Genomic DNA, 26439 nt, shown 5'->3' on the forward strand with positions numbered 1-26439 from the left:
ACTGTTGTGTGTTTATGAATGCGTGTTGATATGTGACGTGATACAGGCTATGTTTCCGTTAGAATATGAGGCTGTGTTGATAAATGTGTATTCAGATGTGGACAGGTTTACAGACTCAGACTCTTTCTGTGTCGCCCTCATTCTACATATAGCCTAATTGCAGTGATGATGATAAATATTTTCTCTATTCTAATTTTTTATCATCATAAAGTAATCACGGGTGTGTGAGAGGCCCTGCTTCATATGTTGTTGGTGAGATGAGGCCATCTAGTGGTGGGCGTGTGTCAAACTCCAATTCAATATCCTAAATACAATAACAGTGTTTTTTAGTTTAACAAAATAAAATATTTATAATAATAATTTGTTATTCAATAAAAATGCCTAATTTTCGATAAATACATTTCTAAAAGTGCACTGCTAGTTACTGTAAAAAACAAAAGTTGAGAAAACTTAAAAGTTTAAGGCAACCATGCAGCTGCAGGACATTTTTGAGTTTTCTCAACGTCATTAGTTGTACAAACTTTTTCATGTTAAATAGTTGAATAAACTTTAAAAACAGAATTTGTCAAACAAAATGTAAGTTGGATTTTTTACAGTGTGTTCAAGCAGTGTGTAAAAATGCTAACACGTTTAAGGAGTCTGACTGTAAAAGCCTGTAAAATTAGCATGGCTAGGAGTGTTTATTAGTGATTAAGGGTAATTCCTGATTTATAAAAAATGACACCCTCATGCAATAATGACTAAGTAGCCTATTTCACAGCTTCAGTGATGAATTTGTTTATAGGTCAGTTGTTTAGATGGTTTAAAAACAGATCATTGGCTTGATATGACTACTTCAATTACTCAATGTTTGCTAAACTTAGCTAAAGGCGAGATTAAGGTATGTGAGTGAACATGATTTGCTGTGCCTGTAAGGATGACATGAAATCAAAATTAAATGAAAATACAATAAGCTGCATTTTCGGTTTAAGGTTAGTCTGTTAGTCCAAAAGTAAGATTAAGATCAGTGTGCTTGAGTATGCATAGCCTGCATTAAATGTGAACAGGTTTAAACTTGTATGTGAACCTTGCTACACTGCTAACAGAATAACTATGACTTCATATAATATGATAATACACAAAAACATGAAGAAGAGATTGAGTAACACAGGAAAGGGAGAGAATATTCCACAGACAACCAGTACTGACTCACTGTAATCTGAGATTACTGGCCAAGTGAAGCTTCACTTTGGCCTGTTTAAGGGATTAGAGAAAGAGTCATCAAACTATTCGAGCAGTGCAACCCCCTCTGACTGCTGAGACGTCTTACAGTCACTGTCATCGCTCACTAACAAAAGCACAAACCCTGCCGTCACGTCAAACAAGCAGCACAACATTAGGAATACTGCTATTGCTCACTGATCAATGGCTCTGCTCAAATCTGGCTGGCTCTGGAGACAGTGTAAGTGCAAGACTGTTCATTTAGGTATTTTTATAAGTCTTCTTTATATAAGTAATAAATTATATAAGTAATCTGCTCAATGCACCTCTAAGAAATTAAAGTAGTTTATGTTTTTAGCAAAAAAATTATATTTTATTCTGGAATAAAACAACAGTGTGAATATTTTTTTGTCTACAACAATAGAAAACAAAGTGCAGTTGCTTTTGACCATATGGGTTTCCCGACATTTAATTTCATATAAATTAGAGTGAAATTATATAAAATGGAAAAGCCTAGATATTAGGATGTGTATAAGTACTGAACAGCACAAATATAACACAAATTTGGGTTACTCTGTTGGGTACTTTTTTGACTGTACATTTCTGCTGATGTGCAATATTTCAATATATATATATATATATATATATATATATATATGTGTGTGTGTGTGTGTGTGTGTGTGTGTGTGTGTGTGTGTGTGTGTGTGTGTGTGTGTGTGTGTGTGTGTGTGTGTGTGCTGTCAAATTGATTAATAGCGATTAATTGCACCTAACATCAGTTTGTTTATATAATACATGTGTGTATGTATATATATGTGTGTGTGTGTGTGTGTGTCTATGTATGTATGCATGTATGTATATCACTGTAGTATATATATATATATATATATATATACACACACACACAAATATACACACATATATTATATAAACAAACTTTATTTTGTGATTAATTGCGATTAGTGATAAACAGCACTGATATATATATATATATATATATATATATATATATATAATTAAATAAAATGACTGGTCCAGAAGGTTATGAAAACTGTTATGAAACTGACACTGTTTGCAGTAATAATCCTCTTACGGTCAGTGTTACAGTAGTACAGTAGCTGTTAGTTATAGACTCCAGGTTTGTTCTGTATACTCACCTAGAGAAACCCCAAATGATACATAAAAAGAAATGTAATACATTTAAAACATCAAAACTTACATAAATACATTTAAAATAACAACTTCAGAATTAAATATTCTTCCCCTTCAAAATTATTCTAGCTAATTTTCTTGATTCTTAAAATAAAACATGCCATTTGAAATAGTATGACTGGTAATATAAATAACTAAGTGACCTTTATATTCTCTATTAAAAATAAATATAGGTCTGTTCTTTGTTAGCACATAGTCTAGTAACATCTTTGAGAAGTTTGAGTTGCTAATGCTAACTGAAGCCTTTGTGATAAAGCATATGTTGTTTATTATGTTCATTTATTGTATCAAATACACAAGAATCGCCATGAACAATCAGGTACTTATGATAATTTAGCGGCAGGCTTTTAAATCTGTATTAGTATTGTCATGGTGTTTTGAATGCGAACAGCTTTTTGAACAATAATTTTGAACAAATCTGTGGATCGAATGATTCAATGGCTTACTGATACACATAAACGCTCAATGGTTGCCACCTACTGGTGTAACCTATACAGAAAAATAAATAAATCAATGAACCAATCTAAACTGAATCAAAAGGAAGCTAGCTAGTAGCGCCATTTCAGTTCATTACAGCGAACTGAATCTTTTGATTTCATTCAGATTAGTTCATTGAAGGCTATCTGGGATGGTGTAGTAGTAATGAAACTTGGAGTCGACTCTCGGTTCCTAATGGCTCTGAATCGAAGAATCAATTATTATTGGAGTTGGCAGCAGTATAACAATAGCAGAACCATTTCTGATTCCCCAAATAACCTTTCAGGGTTTTTTTTCTCAGTGTGAAGAACATTTTTAAAATCTAAAGAACCTTTTTCCCCTATTAAGAACCTTTTGTGGAGAGGAAAGGTTTTAATGCATGTTAAAGGTTTTTCATGGAACCATCAATGCTAATAAAGAGCCTTAAAAAGATTTAAGATATCATGAAGCTGTAGAGAGAAGTTTGTCTGTGCTATACACGACTATGGAAATGGAGACAGATAATTATAATTTTGTTAAAAACGTTCACAGCTTCAATCCTCAAACGCTGGAAGCTGAACTGGTGTGACCTGTGGATAGATGGAAGCTTTGTTTTTTACACATCTGAATCCAGAAGAGACTATGAGACCAAAGCGAATCTAAAGAGCAGCTGTGTGAATGTGAAGTCTGGTCTGGAGTGTGCAGGTATGAAGAAACTTAGCATGTAGAAAGTGCATGTTATGGAAATACTTGAATGCTCTTATAACAGTGACTTTGTGTGTTTGTGAGCAGGTGTGTGTCCACCTGAGAGTCACCCCAGAGAGAATCTGCTGGTCGTTTATCTGAGGGATGGTGCAATGCTGATCCTGTGTGCCAACAGTGAAGATGAGGCACTGTAAGTCTTGACCTTTGACACTTTTACGTAACCCCTCCCACAACAAATGAAGCCCCACCCGTTTTGCTAATTTAATTCCATTCGGTCACTTTTCAGGGCCTGGAAACTCACACTCATGGAGGCAAAAAGAAATCCAGTGAGTGTTATTTTTTACATGCAGGATGATTTTTGTTTTTTGCCCTTAAAGGGATAGTTCACCCAAAAATGTAAATTCTGTCAGTAATTACTCTCCCTCATGTTGTTCAACCCCGTAAGACCTTCGTTCATCTTCAGAACACGAATTAAGATATTTGTGATTAAATCTGAGAGCTGGATCACTCCTCCATAGGCTTCTAAGGGATTGAAACTTGTTCCCCGAAAAGTTATTAAAGACATCGTTAAAATAGTCCAAGTGACTACAGTGACTCAATCTTAAGTTTATCAAGCGACGAGAATACTTTTTGTGCGCAAAAACAAAAATAAATAACGACTTTATTTCAACTATTCGTTTCCTTCTCTGTGGGCCTCGAGTCAGCTCACTTATGCCCTGTTTACATGAGAACGATTCCGGGTGAAAACTTAAAAATATTTTATCAGATGTGCCTTTCGTTTACACGGCGATGGCGTTTCTGCGGCTTAAAAACGCAAAAAAGTGAAACCACCCTCCAGAGTGGAAATCTTAAAAACGCTCCACCGTCGCGTTCCCGTCTAAAGGGTAAAAACAGAAATCTGGTCGCGGTGGCTCTCGTCGCGTACGCGTTTACGTCATGCGCCATTACAGGAAAATAACAACCAACATGTCGGATTATTTCCATACGTCGGACCTTCGAGTTGCCCTAGCAGCTCTGATAAACGTACAAGAGTCTTTTCAGATAGTAAGTGTTTTTTAAAAAAATGTATTAAGTTTATTATTTCCGTGCATATATGAAAATCTATCGTGAAACCTGTAATTATTTCAAGGCTATTTGATGTCTGAATAAAAAACCAATTTAACAAAGAGTCTTTTCAGCAGTTGTACAAAATATTCTCAGATATTGGTGTTGTTGTGTGGCAGTGCTTCACATCGCCACCTAGCCGCCTGGAGTGCACACTACATCGAATTTCACACACTTTTGCGTCACCATATGCACGCGGATTTCCCCCCGATAACGCTCGTCTAAACGCAGAATAAAAAGTGATAACGCAACGCCACTTTTGCGTTTTCTCTTCAGATCGTTTCCGTGTAAACATAGCCTTCCATTGCGTAGAGCTGCGTCATACGCAGGCTCACTATTGGCCGACGCTGGTCATGTGTGTGATGCGTGTGACGTACAACACAGAAGCGCTGCGCTGTTACACTAGTGAACTCACTCGACGCCCACAGAGAAGGAAATCAATAGTTGAAATAAAGTTGTTATTTTTGTTTGTTTTTGCGCACAAAAAATATTCTCGTCGCTTGATAAACTTAAGATTGAGCCACTGTAGTCACTTGGACTATTTTAACGATGTCTTTAATAACTTTTCGGGTAACAAGTTTCAATCCCTTAGAAGCCTATGGAGGAGTTATCCAGCTCTCAGATTTAATCAAAAATATCTTAATTTGTGTTCCGAAGATGAACGAAGGTCTTACGGGGTTGAACAACATGAGGGATATTTTTACTATTTATTCAATTCACATTTCTTTTCACTCCCACAGGTTTTCACATACAATCCCTATGACGATACTTACCAGACCGTTCCGATTGACAGTCATAATGCAGTTTACATCATGCCAGGTACAGGTTGTGGAGGTAATTATACAAACACATCCCTTATTCGGCAGAAAGCACAGAGATAGGGTTATTGGCATTTTTTGTTTTTTATACACTGATATAATACATTGGTATAGTATTATTGTAAATATATTGTTCATTCATTAATTTCATTTATTAATAAAGCACTTAAATAATACTTTATACCTCAAAGTGCTGAACCCACTATTTAAAATATTTAATTACAATATTTGTATTGAATGTTTTTATTATCAGCTGATAATATAACTAAAAAATAGAATTGAAAAATATACTTTAGAATTTGTGGAGAATATTAAATATTTCATATTCATTTTCGACATTTTGTTAACACTTTACAATAAGGTTCCATTAGTTAACATTAATTAATGCACAAGCTAATTTTAACTAACGATGAGCAATTCATTACAGTTTTCATTATCCTTTGCTAGTATCAGTTAGCAGTGTTAAGAAGTGAGTAACGTGAGTTACGTAATCAGATTACTTTTCAAGTAACGAGTAAAGTAACACATTACCTTTAAATTTAACTAAATGTCTGAGTATGTTTTTCAAAAAAGTAAATATATAAAATGAATTTTATAGACTGACAGCTTTCCTGTCCCCGTATTGACAGTGTATTTGCATTTTCTTCAGCCTGAGACTTATTCATTTCACTTTTGGTCTGAAAGAGCCTTTTTGCCATTTGCCAAAAAATAACTTTTTTGGTTATTAAAAAACAACCAACCAAGTCCAGTCGGGTGAAAAAAAGTAACACAATTAATACTTTTTTAAGGGAGTAACACAATATTTTAATACATTACTTTTAAAAGTAGCCTAACTTTTCCTAACCTTGTTATTTCATAAAAATTCAACCGATATTTTAATAATGTATTTGGAAGTATTGAAAGCAACAGTAACTGAGATTAATAATGCTTTAGAGATGTTTTTCAATGTTAGTTTATTTGAACTAATGTAGTTAAATGATGTTAACAAGTCGAACCTTATTGTAAAGTGTTATCACTTTTTCTTAGACAATAAATAAAGTTTTAGGCCTACATTTAAGACTGTTTTAAATGACAAGTTAAGTTCTAATAAACGCAGAAACATTATTAAGAAACGGACGTACCCCTGAACCTGATGTGCTTCCTTAGGAACTCAGCATGTCTGGGTGCACAGAAACTCTGATGATGATGTGGGAGAGCAGATTGCGCTGGGACTCCTGGCTGGAATGGCTGCGGGTGCAGCAATGCGTTCACTTCTATGGATGCCCTTCTGGTTCTGCTGAGGCCCAGTCGGATAGCAGGATCACTGGAGATCCAGCGGGATGAAAGAATACTGGAAGAGTCGTCCATAAAGTTCAGCGATAGCAAATGCTACGGTTCCTGCATATATAGGCTACATATGTAAATATGAGAATAGTCGCAGCTGTTTTAAACTCAGTGGGCATTAAGAGGTCAAAGAAAAATGTAGCCTAAAAGAGGGATTTAATGTAGTTTGCTTTATTTAAAGGTATGCTACACTATGACTTTTGGCCCTTTAGCGATTAAAAAACTGCATGCATTTTGCAGAACAACACCATTTTTGGTTGTGCTTCGGCTCTGCGGATGAATATGGTTATCCTAAAGAAAAAAGTTCTGCTTTTAAAGAAAAACGTTACAGTGTCCCTTTAATAATTTAGCTGCACAAATTGATCAGAACAGACTTGTTTTTCTTTGATTGGTGAAATATCAACAAATATTTATAACATATCTATAGAATAATTCTGCACATACCGAAATGATTGTATTTTCTAGCTGCTTACGATTCTGCTTTGTGTAGCTATACACGTAGAGCTTTGCAAACTTATTCATTTTTGTCCATGACTTCATCAAGATCTCCTATTTTATTTATAAATAGCTCCAACTATAAACCACTGGTACCCTTAATTTATGATGTCCATATAGCATGAGGTTTGGGAGTGACCAGACAGTTGATGGCTCTATCTTGTATAACTGCCTTTACAAGAATTTTCTATCAATATTTTTCCTACGCCCCATGACGCTTTGCACGAATTTGGGAGTAACTTCCGCTAAACTGTAAATCAACGAAAGGTTCACTCTGACCGCAGTAATGAGCATTTTCAATAACTGGGTTCAATGGAAGTATCATCATCACTCTTCGACCACTGAACACATACCTCAATGCCGAAGCCTGCATACTGGAATCAGTTCCCATGACTGACCACTAGAGGGGGACAGAGCAGCATTTACATCTGGCCTGTGTATGCACTAATGTACTACTTTGCAAATGTAGAAAGTTATCAACTTGATATTGTTGTGCAACACACTTATAAATACATAAAACGCTGTAACCACCCACAGAACTACAAAACATCAGTAATTTCATTTTCTGTGTTTGCAATAAAAGTGCAATTCCTGCACAGATCCAAATAAAAGCACATTTTACTATATTTTGAATGTTCTGCTCTGCACATTTAACTTGATTTACAAACAGAGTTATACATTATCCATCAATCAAAACTAAAAAAAATAAAATATTTGTTGCTAAATAAATATTTTATTAGGGATGTCTCAAAGATGCTGATCAATTTTAGCAGTGCAAATAATGAGTATTGGCGTCAAGCAGCACTGCCAGACGAACCTGGTTAAAATCCTTCTGAAAAGTACACAGTTTAAAGAAAAACAACCCCGAAAAGAATACACAAAATGCACAAAGTCTTAGAAACATGTAGATCAGTCTGGGGACAAATATCACTGTGCGTCTAAAAACATATGTGGCAGCTGCTTTGAGCCAGAATATCTTAACATCTCTGTCTATGAATTATGAAAAACCAAACAGTGTTTAAAAACCAAACAAAAGACATTACAAATAAATATTAGGGTTCATGATTGATTCAACAAATCAAAAAGAAAACAAACCACATCTAGCATGTCATTATTAAAAGAAAAAAAAATCTAACTTTACAATGCTAATAAAAAACCAAAAGCAAACCAGTGGAAGCCCAATAAAACAAACAAACCATTGAAGGCAACGGCTGCATATTATCTGTTAAATCGGATCTGATACTTCCCTTAATATACATATAATAACAACTGTATCTCTCTTTGACTACGCTATTGGCTTTCTGATGCTCAAAATAAGATGGAAGTAAATCAAATGACATCCAAGCAGAAAAAAGCCCAATGCTTGAGTAGCAACAGAGCTAAAGCAGCACTTGTTCCTCACAAAACATGTTTTTACGCTTTCCTTTCGTCCTTCTGAAGAAGAGACATCGACATCGTCACAGATTCAATACGCTGTAGCCACATATGATGAAATCTAAACTCTGTAAACCTTTAGTCCATCTATGCACTGTTATTATAGAACGACATTTAGAGAATAATCGCATATTCAAATCTGGATATCCTCCTAATAATAATTTTTTCATTTATTCATCTTGTTTTGCTCCTATTCATGTCATGATTACAGTAATATAAGTATTATTTCACATAAAACGAAACATGGACAAAAAACAACACTTTATAAAGCGTTTTGAGAGTGGAAAAAAAAAACACCACAAAGGGTGTACGGTTAACGGAAACGATTAATAGAAAAGCAACATCGTATACATCAACGTTGTGCTTTCGAAGTCATTTGAGTGGGTGAGTGGTAACGAGGGTGATGGGTAGTGTTCTACTTCCTCCGCTTCTGCAGAATATCCAGAGATGCTGTGAGTGCAACTAAGAGCGTTTGAAAGAACGGCATAAGAGACACGGCACAGAAATGTGGACTGAAGCCTCAGCATGAACATCCGCCTTCGTTGACCGGCTGCTCTGGCGGCTTTTCCAATTTTATGTCGATCACTGAAGAAAAGTGAATTAAGGAAAAACATGACGCTTTTGTGGTGTGTTTTGTGCGGATTTACACAGCAACACTTATTCAGATGGACAATAAAGTACTAAAGCAAATGCAAAAAGCCCAATCATATAAATATGCATGTATTTGTGTAGGATACTGTCCTCTCTGGTCTTGTCTTGTGTGCTCTCCATACCAGGAAGAGCTGCTGCTACACGCCGGAAAAGCTGGAAGAGACAAGCACAACACCGAGATCAGGAGAAACAGAAAGTGTGTGTGTGTGTTTGAGATGGTTTGCATTCAGAAAAGTTGGATATTTAATCATCTGAATGCTTCTGAATACACTGCTATGAGAGAAATGTTCAGTAATGCTCCTTTTGAATAATCATGCAAATATCATTTAAAAAAGTTTGTGAGTCAGAGTTTGATTCTCAATCATTAAAGCACGTATTTCTACTTTTGATTCAAGTCCAATCTCAGTCACATTCACCTGTTTGACGTTGTATCCGGCTTTAGCGCTAGTTTCAATAAACATTACATTCAGTTCTTTGGCTTTCCTTTCTCCTTCCTCGATTGAAACTTGCCTGAAATGAGCAGAAAAACACATGGAATCATTACTATTTGCCCACAGACTTTTTTAATACTTGATAAAACAGCCAGACTGACTAATCGACAGATATTTAGCCATTAAGTTTTATTTTGTGCAATTTTTGCGGTCTGAATGATTTTCTTTAAGTTTTTGAAAGTCACTTATCTGATCCTTCCATACACATGATCCTTCAGAAATCATTCTAATATGCTGGTTTGTTTATTTATTATAATAATATCAATATGTTATGCTGCTTAATATATTCATGCAAAATAAAATAAAATAATACAAACTACATCATAACGTTCCTAAAAAGTTGCAACTATTTAAACGAACCGTTTATCTGCAAGATCTGTTTTGTTTCCCACCAGCATGATGATGACATCACTTCCCCTTTCTGTTCGGACATCATCGATCCATTTGGTGGTCTGCTGGAAGGAGTTGACGTCTGTCGAGGGGATTTCAGAGACACTGGGTTAATATTAAGATGAGCCTTAAGGGGTCTATGGGGGAATCATGGGATCACAGACAGGGAGACAAAACTTGCAGGTAGGTAGAAAAAAACACAAGGATAAAATAAGAGGAAAGAAAGAAAGGAAGTTCTAAAGCTGGAAGCGACTCTGTGCTCATGAATGCGTCACAGGAACTCGGTCTGCAGAAAAAAAAAGACAAATCATCTTTCATCTATATTTTAGTCTGTAAAATGGTGAATGAATGCATATTTTCTTTTTTTATAAATAATTATAATTATATTATATGAACAAACAAAAAAGAAAACATTTAATGTAAAATATAAATATATCTTGCAAATATATAAAATGTACTGTTGTAAATAAAAATGTATCATTCTTTTATGTTAATATTATTCGTAAGAAACTTTCTTTAGTCCAGAGGGTGTAAAATGTACTTTTAGCCGCAACTGCCAAAACTGCACTACACTTTAGCTGCTAATAAAACAATGGCCTGTTATCCTTTAATTGCAAAGATATGCATGTAGTCCAAAACAAAGGCTTCCACCCAGTTAAGCACTGAATTGCAATTGCAAAGCAGAAAACAAGTTACAAATAAGAAAGAAGGCAAAAAGAATGAAATCACAGAAAACTCAAAGGATGTGAAACATAGCAAAAAAAGAGACTGCGTTGAGATGACAGACATCTTTCCTCTTCCTTAAGTTCTCCTGCCGAGGATCCACACTCACTTGTGATGTCAAAGACTACAACGGCAACCGTAGAGTCCCGGATGTAGCTGGGAATCAGACTGCGGAAGCGCTCCTGTCCTGCTGTGTCCCACAGCTGCAGCCGCACCTGACCAAACATTGTAGCACCAGAGTTCCAGCAGAGAGAGAGAGAGAGAGAGAGAGAGAGAGTGGGGGAGAAAGGGGAAGAGGAAGAGGTAAGAGGAGGGGAACTGGACGTGGAGCGGGTCTCAGATACCTACTTGTGATGTCGTAAACTACAACAGCAGCAGCAGAGTCTCTGATGTAACTGGGAATGAGGCTACGGAAACGCTCCTGTCCTGCTGTGTCCCAAAGCTGCAGCCTGATCTGTGTGGATGGAGAATAAAAAAGCAAAAGAAAAAGAGAGGAATAAAGAAAGAAAAAAAAAGAGGAGAAATTAAAAGTTCAAAGGGGGAAAAAGGTAAAAAAAAAAAAAGGCGTGGAATGAAATGTGAGAAATAAGAAAAAGTGGATCGAAAAGATTCCTCAAGCTCAGGATACGGGTTAGGGAACGGCTTACGGTCTTTAGATGGACTCACGTTAGTAGATTTATAGAGCCCTATGATTTACACAGTGCGAAAAACACAGACAGAATCAGTAAAACCAGGTGTAAAAATAGAATTTACTGTAGAACACCAAATGTAATGGAATTTGGACGGTTTTGGATGAATATACAGTGGTGGTCAGAATTAATGGCACTCCTGGTAAATATGATCAAATATGGCTGTAAAAATTAATTTGCATTGTTTATACTTTTGATCTTTAATTAAAAAAAAAACAGAAGCAAAAATCTAACCTTTCTTTGAAGTATAAGAATTGAAAGTGTGTGTGTGTGTGTGTGTGGGGGGGGGGGGGGGTTCTATTGGCACCCTTAGAATTTTTTACGAGTAAAATAACTCTGAAGTATATTACCATTAATATTTACCCTTTTTTTAGCACACTAGGAACATGAAATTGTCCAGCTATGACTTCATGTTTCACGGGAGTTTAAATATGAGGAAACACAAAGGTCAAATTCTCTTAATCCTCCATCACAATGAGCAAAACCAAAGAATATAGTTCTGATGTGCATCAAAAGATTGTTGAGCATCACAAAATAAAAAGTGGCTGCAAACTAACGAAAAACTAAAGAATTGAAAATCCCCATTTTGACCATCGGGGCAATAATTAAGAAGTTCCAATCAACTAAAGATGTTCTGATTCTGCCAGGAAGAGGACGTGTGTCTATATTGTCTTAATGGACGGTGAGGAGGAAAGTTTGAGTTACCAAAGACTCTCCAAGGATCACAGATGGAGAATTGCAGAGATTACTTGAGTCTCGGGGGTCAGAAAGCCTAAAAAAATATATCAAACCACCCCTACATCCCCACATGTTGTTTGGGAGGGTTTTAAGAAAAATCCTCCTCGCTCGTCCAAAAACAAACTCCAGCATATGCAGTTATCAGACACGACTGGAACTTCAAACGGCACAGGGTTCTGTGGTCAGATGAAACTAAAAAAGGACTTTTTGGCAGCAAACACGCTAGATGTGTTTTGTGCATCAGGAATAAAGAGTAGCCCATGTCTACGGTTAAATATTCTGCTGGTTCTTATATGTTGTGGGTCTATTTTTTTGCTGGAGGTCCTGGACATCTAGTTCAGATACATGGTATTATGGATTCTAGCAAATACCAACAGATAAAAAATCAAAACCTGACTGTCTCTGCTAGAAATCTTATAATGGGTCGTGGTTGGATATTCCATCAGGACAATGATCCAAAACACACATCAAAATCAACACAAAAATGGGTAAATGAGCACAAAATGAAGCTTCTGCCATGACCGTCCCAGTCCCTAAACTGAACCCTATAGAAGATGAGTGCGCTGAACTGAAGACGAGAAGCACAACATGAACTTGTGAATCTGAAGGATCTGGAGAGATTCTGTATGAAGGAATGTTCTCTGATCTCTGGTCAGGTGTTCTCCAAACTCATCAGGCATTATAGGAGAAAACTCAAAGCCGTTATCTTGGCAAAAGGAGATTGCAAAAAGTATTTAATAAAAGGGTGCCAATATTTGTGGCCAGCGTGTTTTGGAGAAAAACATTTACTTCATAATGTGATTTCCCCCACACTTTTTTATCATATTTACCAGGAGTGCCATTAATTCTGACCACAACTGTATTAAAAGTAGTGCTGTCAAATTGTGATATGGACTACTGTCAATGAATATTACACCACATAAAGGCTAATAATAATAACAAAATTATTAATTTAAAACTTAAATTAATAAAAGGATTAAACATTTTTAAAAGATTAAATAAATTGTTAATGTTTTATGACTTCATTTGATTACCAATGTTTTTGATAATAAATTTGTGTTAAATCATAAGTACAGAAAACACAACTTTGCAATTTATTTTACAATATAATTAAATTACAATTTAATTAAACCATTAAAATAGAACTAAGTACTACTTTTAATTGTGGCTTAATTCAAGCTTCATGATTTTAATTAATTATTAGACATGCTTTTTGATTACATTTAACCAACAAATCAGAGTCCAGATAAATTAAAATTGAGGGTGAAAAAAAACTAAAAGGAATCTAAAAATGTAAAAATTAAGTTGAAATGAATTATTAAATGGATTTAAATGGCCCCAGGGTTATGGTGTGTGTTATGTTATCAGGACTGCAGATCTTCAGAGTGAAACATTCCCACTCAAATCCAATCAAGAAGAACAATTCTTCAAAGAAAGAAACATACAAATGTGAACAAATAACTAGAGAGAAAGAAAGGCTGAAGCAAAAGACACACCAGGTGGAGAGAGAGCGCTGGACTTTCTCATCGTGGTTTATATTGGGCTCTTACAGACAACATAATCTCACTAAACGTTCGAATCAACATTCAACAAATAAAGCAAATACAAATACCAGGGCTGCACAATATGGAGAGAAAAATATGAGTTGTATACATTAAAATATCATAATATGAATTTCCAGAAAGAAAGAAAATGAACAATTTAACAATATGATTCTTACAACAATAATTTAAAAAAATGAAATTACATTAAAATAATTATATTAACTACAATAAATTCATCAGCAATGTAAAATAATTATATTAACTACAATAAATTCATCAGCAATGTTTTTAAAAACGACACTGTACAGCAATAAAGAGTATTGAACAATGTAAACTATAAAATAAAATAAAAATTAAATCCCTCAGTCAGTGTCATTTAAACACTGGTAAAATAATGTTACAGTATTTATATTTTCATGCATTTCATTCCTTCAAACCATTGAAAGAGATGTGCATTTATTGGTAGAAGAAGAAAAAAACTACTTACTGTTCTGTCCTCAAGATACATTGTTTTCGACAAGAAATCGATTCCTATCGTCGCCTGAAAAATGAAAAGCAACAAAACGAAACTAAGGAAAAGGACACTTATCCATTTAACTGATCAGAAACTTCCAAAATAGAAACCAAACAAATCAGAACACTGTTTAAACTAAGCTAATCAGTCAGAAAAAGATTCACTTGCCTGGTAGGTATTATCGAAACTGTCATACATAAATCTGGTAATCAGTGATGTCTTTCCCACTGCAAAACCAAATGAAAAATGAAATGGTTACTATCAAAAAATTACACATGATATTACATATCTCTGAACAAAAGCTGGCATAAAGGTCACAACTTCACAAAGGGCATTTATGCATCCCTTTTATTGCCAATACATTTTCCTTGAATGCAGAAGGAAAAGATCCAACCAATTACACAATTAAATCTATTTCATGTGTGTCCATCTATCAGGTGACATGCTAACATTAGATTTCACAAAGTCATTCCAAAAGCATAACTTAAAAATAAATAAATAAATTAACTGAAGAAAAGGTCTTCATTAAAGTGCATGAATGCATAAATCTGTGCACATACATTTCTGATTCAGATCAGATGAAACATGAAGGGCGATTGCAATATATGAATCTAAAAACAGTGAATGAAATGAACTCATGCATAGATAGACATGCACGTCTATGTAAATATATGCAAATAGTTTGAACATTTGCTGTGTTTGTTTTCCTACTCATTTTTTTAGAAACCAAAGAAAAGGCCAAACTATCAGGTATAGTCTTACTAATGCTTACAAAATAATGTCACATGACCCTTGTTTATGCTTTATACGGATTGCAGATTTACACAGAACTTGCAAAGCTCCAGGCCTGACCTGCTGTTGAATTCTGGGAGCAGTGATTTTTGTTTGTTTGTTTGTTTGTTTGTTTTTTGGGAGATTGACAGGCCACCTGTGTCAGGGCCAGATATCTCGGAAAGAGGAATGGATCTTCATTACTGAGATTTTTAGGCAATACTGGTGTTTATTTATTATGAACACATGCGAGTTCTCCTAAGCCTAGAAATATGTGCGTTCAATAGCTAGAAGATCCAGAAAATCCCATCACGTCAGCAAAACACAGTCAAACATGAGAATATCATGTTTACACGGGAGACAGACAAAAATATACTGAGATATGAATATGAAATGCAGGTCAAGACAAGACAGCCGAAATTAATGATGCAGGTTTTATTTGACGGCGATGATACTTCCTAAGACTTTAACCACCAAAACCAAACCCTCACAAAACGTTTGATATTAAAAGATTAACTTACAAGAAAACCAGTTTTGCCTGATGTGATTACATTTAACGTTATAGTAATCACTATCATACATGTTGTTCTTTGACATGGTTTACTGGATTTGTGAGCATACAACTAAGACGTATCCCAGCACACACACATGTATTTATACATTTCCAATTAGATATCTATCTAGCATACAAACTCAAAAACACACACATAAAGAAAGAGACAGGACCAGTTATGATCGGGCCGGTTCGGAACTCACCGCTCTGTTCGCCCAGAAACACCAGCTTGAATTTGCGGAGCGGGTTGCCGAAATCTCCTGCTGCAGACATGCTGCCGGTTCCGCTGGGCCTACTTTGGGTGTTAATGTGTTGATATAACTATCAGATTGCTCTAAATAAGAAAATAAAGCGGTAATTCGGTTCAGTTTGAGACTCTCAGCCGCCTGCTCAGCCCCCGTACTGCGCCGCAACCTACCATGATACTCACAGAGACGTGATTGACAGCTGAGCTCAGCCTATAGAGTTAGAGAGAATACAACAGCATGCGTCACAGGGTTCTGTCAAATTGATGATGACATAGTAGTATGCTAAATTAGGTCAAGCAAATTCAAATATCTCAATATCAAAATCATTTAATTTATCATTTAGATCATTTAAGTATTGCATTTTCTGCGACGTTTTTTCATAATTAAATATAAATTAAGCAGGCTTCATTAGCATCAATATTCAAATATGAACAAATATTTTTTTACGTATTTTTTACAAGTGGAAAATGTAATAGTGATTGAGCAAACGAGCGGACTCCGGAATGTTGTCTGTAGAAACAAGGCGGGACTAAAAACACGTTAGATTGAGTTCTGCAAGCGCCACCGGCGCCACGTCACATTCCCCCTGCATCATCGCATTCCGTTAACCCTTGAACTGTGAACAGGGAGACTTCCAATATTCTAATACTTTATACACTGATATTTAAAAGGGGGTATATTACAGTAATGCTTACTTTCTGTGCCAGTGTTTATTTATGATTATTTCTATAGCTAGTGTAGAACCTTGGTATTACAACAGTTTTGTGAATGCTGTCTTTCAAAGTAATATTTTTTATATTTATTGTTTTCAAATTAATATTTTATAATGTTTTCTAAGCCTAATTATAACTTCTGAATGCCAAACTGAATAAATCATGCTGATTTTAAACTTTTAACTGCATTTCCAGCAGTGGCAGCAATGAGCCGAACGAGCGTAAATTCATCCTCTGCTGGAATCCGCGAAGAAGAGCGGGCGCAGGACATGCGCTTACCTGATTGATATTTTACGCGTTTGACTGCTTGTTTTAAAACATTATTACTGGATTAATATATCAACGTGAAACAATGAACAATTTTCTGAATAAGGTGTAGTATTTAGAGATCTTAATTGTCAGCTTGTTGCAGTAATGTATGTTGTTGACATGCCAAGGTCGTAGAGGAAGAGCAGAACTGAGTTCTGTACAGTTACATGAATGATTTTAGTATTTTCCAAACATATTTTTTTTTTCGTTTTTTTTTTTGGTTTGTGTCATTAGTTTGTGTTATTCTTCTGCATCAGGTTTTTCTTCTTCAGAACACACGGGCACTGGTGTGTGCGGCATCATCGGTCCAGTAAGACACACACACACACACACAAATATATTAACGTTAGTGGTATATTATTATAACTGATCATTGACTTTTCTCTTAATGTCACAGAAGTCAAGTGTTAACTACACAGATGCCTTTGGGTAAGAGGAATAAATCTGTTGTTCTCTGTTTAATTTTCAGTTATGAATGTGTGTTTGATGCAGTCATGGATAATAAAAAAAATGATTTTATTAATAAGTAAAGAATAAAATTAATAACTAAAACAATGAATGGTTAAATAAATGTGTAAGTAATAATAATCAGCTTTTAGGAGTAAAGAAAAAGTAAGAAAATAAACCAGTCTGAGATTTTATATATATTCAGATAGGATAAGGAATGGGAATACACATTAATCATGTCAAAAATATCCCGCTCTGGCATCATGGTATTACATTCTGCAAGAGTAACTAACTAAACATTGTGGTTTTAACAATCTAAAAGCTGAAAGAGCCAAATAAGCATTTTCATCATGACTACTAGTCCTTATGATAATACTCGCTGTACTTTAATTCCAAGTAAGAACTCGTGCGATATTTGATATAAGACATAAAATAAAATCGCGTTTAGGGGATAAAATAGCATGTCTCAACTTTTGGAGAAGTGGCAACTAAATTTAGACGTACATTTTCAGAGCGGAGGTGAACTAAATGTCTGATATGACATCAAAATATATAATGGATAATTTAGGTTCATAAATTGATTGATAAATGGAAAATATTTTTGAAAAGAGTTATCATAGACCATAAAAAATAATCATAAGCATTTTTTATTATTATTATTATACACCAGTGTTGAAATATAATTGTTAACTGATAGTAATCGAATGTTTTTTGTGTCTAACCAGGTGTTTTGCTGACTAACAGACAGTATAGATCAATGCCCACACATGGTATTGGAAGATACAGACATCTTCTTCCGAGAGCATCGGTAAGACCTAGTTTTGTACATCATCCGTAAAAAAAGTTTCACTGCCAGTTAATCGAATATGCTCAATTATTTTCATTCAGCCAAAGAAGAAGAAGGACAAAATTCAGGCAAAGCAGATCAAAGCCGCGACAGCCACGGAGTTTGGCGTGCTTAATGTGTGTCTTTCTGGTTATGACATGACTCTAGTGGAACATTATTCCCAGTACATCCACAATCTCTGCGGTCATTTGGACATCAAAGTCGAGGAATGGTGGGAAAGAGAGAGAGATTTTAGTATATGTTATACTGTTATGTAATCACTTACATAAAATGTGTCATGATTAACAGTACATCATGAATTATTGTAAGATAACGGATAAAATATTTGTATTTTAAAGCTTTGCCCTGCCTACGAAAAGCACAGAGGTCTTGGTGATGCAGGAGCAAGGCACAAAGATGTATGTAGATGGAGTCCTGAAAACCCATGAGCGTGTTGTTCAGGTAGTGTGAATGCAACATGTGGTTGGTTTTATGAATACATTTTCTAATTTTATGATTGCATGTAATAATGATAGGTGTCCTGTAGCTTATAACTGATTTATTGGTGATATGCATTTAGATCAGTGAAATGAAGGCAACACTTTTTCCCATACTTGCTGAAGTTCTTCTGAAGAACCAGCCTGAGGGAGTGCAACTCTGTGTAAAGCAGGTCAGAAAATTACACTTCATAGTCATTGACATTGATACTGCTCTTATATCAATATGTCTGGCTGCATTTATGAAACTAGTATTCGGGGCTTCATTTGTGTTGTTGTGTGTGTGTGTGTTTTTGTTTTGTTTTTTCAGCACAACGAAGCAGATTATCAAGCGCGGTTCAAAACGAGACCTGAGCTTGAGGGGCTAATTGCAAAAATTAATAATTAATGTATTATTTAAATGAAGTGTGTTTTTCCATGACAGACATTTTCTACCTGGTGTGTGCTGTAATGAATAAACTATCTCATGATTGTTTTCCATATAGTAATGTTTGTCTTGACCTGTCTTTAAAAGGTGAGGTGAATGCACTGAGTATGAGGAGAGTTGAATTTCATCCTCAATGTGACTGCTGTAATATTGTTTACAGTATCAGAATATTTTTAATATCTGGGATTAAATTATTCAGCACCTGTTTAATGAAAGACGGCATTACCCAGGAATCCGTTCTCTGTTTCCATAACAACCTCATTTGACAACAGTAAACTAAGGTTCATTCCTACTGACCAAATCCCGGTTTGCATTTGTGCCCTGATACGTTTAAAGTGTAAATATTAGATAAATTAGGAAAGTAAGATAAACAGTTAGGCGATGGGCAGAGACTATTACGCTATTTTGGAAATAAACCGCAACGCCACTGATGCTGATATAAAGAAGGCGTAAGTTAAGTTTTGTTTCATTTCTTAGTAGTTTTGTAAATGTATATAAATTCAATCAAAAGCAGATGAAATAGTCAACAATGTGGTTTACGTTCATTTTGAGATATCATTTGCTAGCAGCAGATTGTTTTTATTCCGGTATAATCAGGTATCGGCGGCTCGCGCTGAAGCATCATCCGCGCAGCAGAAGCCACGCGCGCGCCGCCGAGCGCTTCACGTTACTCGCGGAGGCGTTTGACGTGCTGAGCGACCGTGAGTTCACCAGACAAACTCATCTTCCACAAAATACAAAACAAAAACACCTTGCAACAGCACTTGAATATTCGACATAACGTTATTAAACGTTTTTTTTATATTACATCACAACTATTTTGCGACGTGTAAGTTATCCCAGTTGTATTTTAAGTTTTTGGTGTCCAGAAAGTTCTGGCAGGCTAGTTTTTTAAGTATACAACCTAAAAATAACCTTTAGAGAACGTGGCGAATCAAATAAAAACCCTCAATGTTTGTTATTCATACAACGTTAAGATTTGGTTCCCAAGCATAACGTTAATCAAAATGGAACCACACTGCGTTTGATGGGATGTATTCTTTAAGGCAGGGGTTTTCAAACATTTGGATGCCATGAACTCCTAAATATGATGTTCACATTTATATATAGCCTACTGCATTATCTTTTTCTACCGAGAGAAACTAATAAAATATACAAAGTAACCATCATTAATCTCATGATTACAGACCAGTCTTTAAAAACACCGAATAAAACGGTAATGTCAAAAACTGTAAATGTAATTATATCCATTATATAATTTATTTTTTAAATAAATATGCATTTTTTCAAAGACCCCCTAGCACCCTAGTTTAAAGCTGCTTTAATGAGTCATGTAAAAGTTATTAATTTATCAAATATATACTTGATCAAAGTTACATAGTATCACTATTTCATGCTACTATGCTCCTGCCACTGTATTGTGAAACACAGCACACAGTTCAGCCCTCAATTTGTTGTTTCCTGGTAAGTTGGTGATGGCCTTTCTCATGCATTGCAGCTTGTAAAAAGGCCACTTATGATAAGTTTGGAGAGGAGGGTTTAAAAGGAGGAATCCCATCTGAGCTGGGAGCGAATGGCGCCTGGTCATCAGGATATGTCTACCATGGAAATGCAGATGAAACATTCAGACAGTTTTTCGGAGGAGATAATCCTTTTGCAGGTAATTTTTATAGTACGATTACTATTTTTTTTAATATGTATGATTTTAGTTGACATTTCATGAGACAACCTGGTTCAATCAATGTTCATAATGCCATGGTGTTTTGAAGAAGCCAAGCTCTGATTAGTAATATCTGCTTACTCGTCCTTCATAGATTTCTTCACTGGTGATGGCAGTGAGGTCAACACAGCCTTTCAGAGCTTGCGTGGGCAAAAAGAAAAGTTACAGGATCCACCAATAGAGAGAGACCTTCATCTTGCATTGGAGGACCTTTATTATGGATGCACTAAAAAAATTAAGATATCACGTAGGGTAAGTTCAGACAAGGGTCAAGATAAAATCATATGGATTCATGAGAAATTAATTTCAGCAAAGAAACATGTTTGATACAGGTCATGAATGAGGATGGACACACATCCAGCATCAGAGACAAAATTTTAACTTTCACTGTAAAAGCAGGATGGAACGAAGGGACACGGATCACGTTTCCAAAAGAGGGAGACCAGGCATGACAGAACACTTTATCACAATTTTGTTTTGTCGTGGTTGTAAATAGATCTTGGTCATCACAGAATTTAATCCTTTTCTCCACAGGGACCAAACAATATCCCAGCAGATATTGTGTTCATCATACGCCAAAAGCATCACCAGCGCTTTGAGCGCCAAAATGATGATCTGTACTACACTGCAAATATTTCTCTTGAGAAGGTGAGAAACATGTTTTAGCAGATTTAAATATACATGTTTTCACACTCTAATAGATCATGACCAGTATCATCTTTTCTCAAGTTTTAATGGTGAACATATGTGGTCTCAATTGAACCAACATGTTAAAAATTGAATAGTTCCACTCTAAATGTCAATTTAAGTTGCATAAATCTAACTTATGTGAATATATGGCAACTCTACAGGCTTTGACTGGTTTCTCAGTGGAAGTTGAGACACTAGATGGCAGGCTTCTCAACATCCCCATTAATGACATTGTGCAGTGAGTAAAACATTTCTTTTTTAACATCCACATGTTACTCAGCAGAACTTCTGAACAAACTTCATATTTTAGATGGTTTCATTTGAATTTCTTTGTACTACAGCCCTCAGTACACCAAGGTTGTGACCGGGGAGGGAATGCCACTAGCCAACAGCCAATCCAAGAGAGGCGACCTGATCATTCGCTTCGTCACACATTTCCCAGAGAAGCTCTCGGCTGAAAAGAAGAAGCTTCTAAAACAAGCGCTTTCATCAAAACTAATACAGACTTAATCCAGTCAGTCATTAGAAATGATACTGAAGATTAAACAAACGGATTTAAACAGGTGTGGTTTTTTTTAATAGCCTAATTTTATTTCACATATTCTGAAAGACAGAAGAACCATGTAAAAGCCCAAAATTAAGTTTAATAGACATCTAAACAATGCATCAGGAAAATCTAAAGTCAAGAGAAAGTTAGAACCACATCAGCAAAGCACAACTAACGGTATTCTATGCTCTTAAAGAGGAGTGACAAAGTTATGGCGAGCCGTCATCAGGGCCCGTTTCAGCTGTTCATAGGTGACGAACATTACCACGTTCCAGGAGCCCAGCCTCAGAAACGATGGCATGAATCTGACAAAGAAAACAAACAGATGTCAATTCTACATTCAACCTCCAATCATTACAGTAAAGCTGTAGTTGGCCAATAAAACCAACCCCTTGTAAAAAGCCTTTGGTCCCTCTTTAGCTAGCATGGCTACAGCGCAGTTGAGGGCACTGCTGTACTGGCCCTGGGCGGAGTTCATGTATCTTGTCTTCACAACATCAACAGGAGAAGCAATAACTGTGGTGCAGAAACCAGCTCCAAATGCAGAAGTAAAGTGGCAGGGAAGATCATCTGAGAAGAGCAGCTATAAATATTTCTGTCATAGTTTAACTCAAGTTAGCAATACTTTTTGCAGCCTCATCTTACCAGTCATCAGCAATGATTTTATGAGTGCATCTTTGATGAGGTCATAGGTCACCAGCTCAGTGCAGTTTACAATGGCATTGCGGGTGATGTTTGGGCCAGTTCCTTTAAAAATGATAGAAAGGGTATAAATTAGAAAGGAGAGAAGTTAACAAATGTAGAATAATAAATTGCATAATAAGTTTAGTTTATGCACTTTTAAGTACATAAATTATTATTATTATTGTTTAAATACATTTAAAAAGTTATAAACGCAACTAAGAAACTTTGAAGAAAAACATTCAGAAGTTATTACATAGTATTATTAGTAGTAATATAATACTATGCATTAAAAATGTATAGATTTAAAAGTTTATGGTAATAGTATAATAGAATCAAATTAATTTAAAGTATTATTATAAAATTTATAATAATTACAATAGTGATTTTAAAAGAATAAGTTATTTGAATACATTATTAGTAAAATAATAAACCATGCATTAAAATAATAGTAACTTAGATGTATAATTTATAAAAAAAGACAATAAACTTCTATAAATTTAACAAATACGAATGTAGTTATAATGACTACCCTTTTTTTATTTTTTAAATTTATATACAGAATGTAATTAATAAACATTTATATAAAAATGTATAACAAGTCATTTTAATACAAGTTAACCGTTTTTACAATGTAAAAAAATAAAAATAAAAAAGACTTAAGTGGGCCCACGCTCACCTTTCCACAAACCACGAAACCCTTCTTCCTTTGCAATGGTCCGATATGCATCCATAGTGCCATGGTAACGTTTATTTGCCCCGGCGCTGATCTGAGCCTGAAACCGTACCTTCACCACATCTGTGGGTTGGGCCAAAGCCACTGCCATGGCTCCGGTCGTACAGCCGGCCATCAACCTACTGCCAATCCCGATGTCTAAGGGAATTGAAATTGGGTTAATATGAGAGGTCTTATATAAAAAATAAAAAGTTTCCAATTATCTCTGCATACAAGCATAGAGCACATGGAATGAACTTACGATCTGAGCCTTTGGTGTAGAACTGCTTGACTGAATCATAGAGGCCAATGCGTACAGATGCAAAGCTCATCTGGCGCTGCAGTCCCGCAACCAACCCGTTGTAGAGACTGCGTGGCCCCTCAACACGCACCATGGTGCTGATCGTGCCAAACACCCCACGATATTGCACTGGACCATGGCCCGTGTTCGCAGGAACTTTGGTCTCCCCTTGAATCTGTACAGAACAAAAGGTGGATGGAGAAACTTTACAGAATCACAGGGAAGGGAAGCAGCATCTTCAGGTTAAAAGGGTCCACAGTGATCCCGGGGCAGCAAGGACAATCATCAAGCCTGGACCTGCTCACGTTACTAGTGTAAAAAGAGTCAAAAGAAATATAGAGCGGACATCAGTAACACATGGACTTTAAACCATCCACCTATAAGGGAAAAATTTGTTTGTTTTTGATGCTGCAAGTTGACCTGGATTGAGTCGTCACACACGTCTTGTCTCCAGACTCAACCGCTGGCTCAGCCGTCACTCAAGCAAAGTTGTGTCATTTAAACAAGTTTCACACAACAAGGACTCACCTGAAGTCTAACTTTTGCAGTGTCCAGTGGAAACGTGAAAAGGTCTGCGATGCAGGCTGCGGTTCCTGCACCGATAAACTTCACAGTGGCTGTAGGAGGCACATCACCAGCTCTGAATCCAACCATGTTTGATTGAAATCAGAATGACGGGAAGTCGGGAACGTAAAAGATGAAACGGAATGTGTTGAATGCCAATGAAGTGAACACAAGATAGGTGGACTCCACCCTAACCTGGATAAAGACGACAAATGATGACTCACTCTTTTTAATAAGGGTTATTATGCAAACTTAAGCCATTTTCGTTGGGACACATTTTTTAAGCCATTTGGAGTGGGACAACGCCTGTGCTTAAGATACATCTCTCTGACGGTCAACAGACAAAAACAAACAGGAACATCATGTTCTTTCTGACATGCTAATCTATAAGATGACGTCATCATCCTGTTTGCATCGGCGTGGGGGTTTTGTTGACTTTCTACCACACAAAGGAACTTTAACAAAGGAATTGCGGATACGCACAAAGTACGAGATTATATAATAGTTACACGATATTAAATCAACGATATCAACTATATTGGTTAAAACAAAAGAATAAACGCTTTTGGAAAACTTACCGGTTTTGATGAGAACTTCAAGATTCTCTAAAAGCATCTCTTTGGTTGAAATTACTTTCAACTTGAATTTTGTTGCCGTGTTCTTCCATAAAGAAACGTTTATAACCCGTACAAATAAAAAACATACTCTAAAGTCTGAAACACAAAAACTCCAGATTACATACAGATCAGCGTCACTTCAAATAACGTTAAACAGAAAATATTTTAGCTAGTAGAGGAGAAAGTCTATTCGTAATATCTAAGTTCACAATACTCACCTTGAACAAAAAGTATAAAGTGTCCACAAATTAAAGTGTTTACTGAGAAAAAAAAAACAACTTCTTCGGAAACAAACAGTTAAAAACCACAGGTGCTCTGCTCTATTCCGAACGCCGCAGCGACCCTTTTAAACTCCTTCGAGGAAGTCACGTGACACACGTGACGCGTAATTCGGCGCATATATTAAGTTAGTAACGCCCCTGCAGACTTCACTGATAAACACCCATTTCCAGCGTTCGTCTTTCATTGTTTTCGATTTAGGTTAATAAACTAGAAACCTATGTGTTATTATTTGAAGAAGTTTATCAGCATACGAAATATGAGCAATGTTTTTAAATACCAGGTAAATTCTGCTAAACCACAGGCGTCCGCTACTTTTAAAAACACCGGGGTTTGTTGTCACAAGGGCTTTGTCTCTGTAACTGAGCTGTCGAGTTAAAATACTATTATGCAGTTGTGCATTTGCTCTAGTTTAAATGTGTCGAATGTTAGTGTTATAGATTTTGGTGTTTCATTAATTGTTTTGTGTTTCGGAATTGTAAACATAGTCCAGTGACAAAACATTCCAATACAAGTATTGTATTGCATTGTATTGTATACTTTAAAAAGTATGTGCTTATACACGTGAAATTGACTTGCAAAAACAAATCTATCCTGAGAAATATTCTTTAAGAGTAAAAGTGTGACAACTAGCCCCAGACTCCCCATTTGAAGGAAACGCTGAGTCATTCTGAATCATTATGTGATGTAGTTGCACATAGTGGCAGGCGCATATATCCGTGACTGGTCGAGTGGCAGCTCCCCCTGCCACGCAAAGATTTTACCCCTACAGCAGTTCTTTATTCAAGACACATCCCCTGTATTTGCTTTTTCACATAGATTGGTATTATTTTGTCTCAAGTTATTTTTTTACTATTTATCAGTTTCATGTAAAGAATTCATCTTAATATCCTCATAGCTGAGTTTTTACTCAAATAGCCTATAACCAAAAACATATCAACTACATACTTTACCACATACTGAACTCCCTCTCACCATTATCGAAGACAAAGCTGCTGGTTTAGTTTCATGAAGGTATGTTATCGCGGAATCATGTTGGAGAAAGTT

The 26439-nt window shown here is 35.8% G+C and overlaps 5 protein-coding genes across 7 annotated transcripts; 3 read left to right on the plus strand and 2 right to left on the minus strand.

Annotated features, from left to right (window-relative positions):
* The first annotated feature begins 1267 nt into the window (after positions 1 to 1267).
* plekhb1 (pleckstrin homology domain containing B1) lies at positions 1268 to 7860 on the plus strand. Of its 2 annotated transcripts, none has more exons than XM_077242153.1 (6): positions 1268 to 1441; positions 3421 to 3573; positions 3661 to 3763; positions 3860 to 3899; positions 5418 to 5496; positions 6642 to 7860. In XM_077242153.1, the coding sequence occupies exons 1-6, from the start codon at positions 1405 to 1407 to the stop codon at positions 6773 to 6775; spliced, it is 546 nt and encodes a 181-aa protein (XP_077098268.1). In that variant the 5' UTR covers positions 1268 to 1404; the 3' UTR covers positions 6776 to 7860. The 2 variants fall into 2 exon arrangements, with proteins under 2 accessions (XP_077098268.1, XP_077098267.1); XM_077242152.1 differs by having other exon boundaries at positions 1282 to 1441; positions 5418 to 5511.
* A 166-nt stretch (positions 7861 to 8026) lies between these two features.
* On the minus strand, positions 8027 to 16253 carry rab6a (RAB6A, member RAS oncogene family). Of its 2 annotated transcripts, none has more exons than XM_077242150.1 (8): positions 16015 to 16253; positions 14656 to 14714; positions 14461 to 14514; positions 11112 to 11217; positions 10250 to 10361; positions 9815 to 9908; positions 9485 to 9551; positions 8027 to 9332 (listed from the first exon to the last, which is right to left on the minus strand). In XM_077242150.1, the coding sequence occupies exons 1-8, from the start codon at positions 16082 to 16084 to the stop codon at positions 9268 to 9270; spliced, it is 627 nt and encodes a 208-aa protein (XP_077098265.1). In that variant the 5' UTR covers positions 16085 to 16253; the 3' UTR covers positions 8027 to 9267. The 2 variants fall into 2 exon arrangements, with proteins under 2 accessions (XP_077098265.1, XP_077098266.1); XM_077242151.1 differs by lacking the exon at positions 11112 to 11217 and adding an exon at positions 11351 to 11456.
* Positions 16254 to 17001: 748 nt separating this feature from the next.
* mrpl48 (mitochondrial ribosomal protein L48) lies at positions 17002 to 19333 on the plus strand. The gene is made up of 8 exons (XM_077242163.1): positions 17002 to 17145; positions 17339 to 17391; positions 17479 to 17510; positions 18254 to 18336; positions 18417 to 18586; positions 18714 to 18816; positions 18935 to 19024; positions 19162 to 19333. Exons 1-8 carry the CDS (start codon positions 17125 to 17127, stop codon positions 19237 to 19239), a joined length of 630 nt encoding a protein of 209 aa, XP_077098278.1. The 5' UTR covers positions 17002 to 17124; the 3' UTR covers positions 19240 to 19333.
* A 212-nt stretch (positions 19334 to 19545) lies between these two features.
* Positions 19546 to 22248, plus strand: dnajb13 (DnaJ heat shock protein family (Hsp40) member B13). Its single transcript, XM_077242159.1, has 8 exons — positions 19546 to 19727; positions 19876 to 19979; positions 20777 to 20938; positions 21093 to 21250; positions 21331 to 21444; positions 21533 to 21646; positions 21850 to 21926; positions 22030 to 22248. The coding sequence occupies exons 1-8, from the start codon at positions 19660 to 19662 to the stop codon at positions 22196 to 22198; spliced, it is 966 nt and encodes a 321-aa protein (XP_077098274.1). The 5' UTR covers positions 19546 to 19659; the 3' UTR covers positions 22199 to 22248.
* A 9-nt stretch (positions 22249 to 22257) lies between these two features.
* ucp2 (uncoupling protein 2) lies at positions 22258 to 25484 on the minus strand. The gene is made up of 8 exons (XM_077242162.1): positions 25332 to 25484; positions 25075 to 25209; positions 24461 to 24691; positions 23894 to 24107; positions 23596 to 23790; positions 22881 to 22982; positions 22625 to 22805; positions 22258 to 22540 (listed from the first exon to the last, which is right to left on the minus strand). The coding sequence occupies exons 3-8, from the start codon at positions 24584 to 24586 to the stop codon at positions 22426 to 22428; spliced, it is 933 nt and encodes a 310-aa protein (XP_077098277.1). The 5' UTR covers positions 24587 to 24691; positions 25075 to 25209; positions 25332 to 25484; the 3' UTR covers positions 22258 to 22425.
* Positions 25485 to 26439: the final 955 nt, after the last annotated feature.

The sequence above is a fragment of the Siphateles boraxobius genome, unplaced genomic scaffold, assembly GCF_051911475.1.
Source record: "Siphateles boraxobius isolate OS27281-9 unplaced genomic scaffold, OSU_SipBor_1 25, whole genome shotgun sequence".
NCBI lineage: Eukaryota > Metazoa > Chordata > Actinopteri > Cypriniformes > Leuciscidae > Siphateles > Siphateles boraxobius.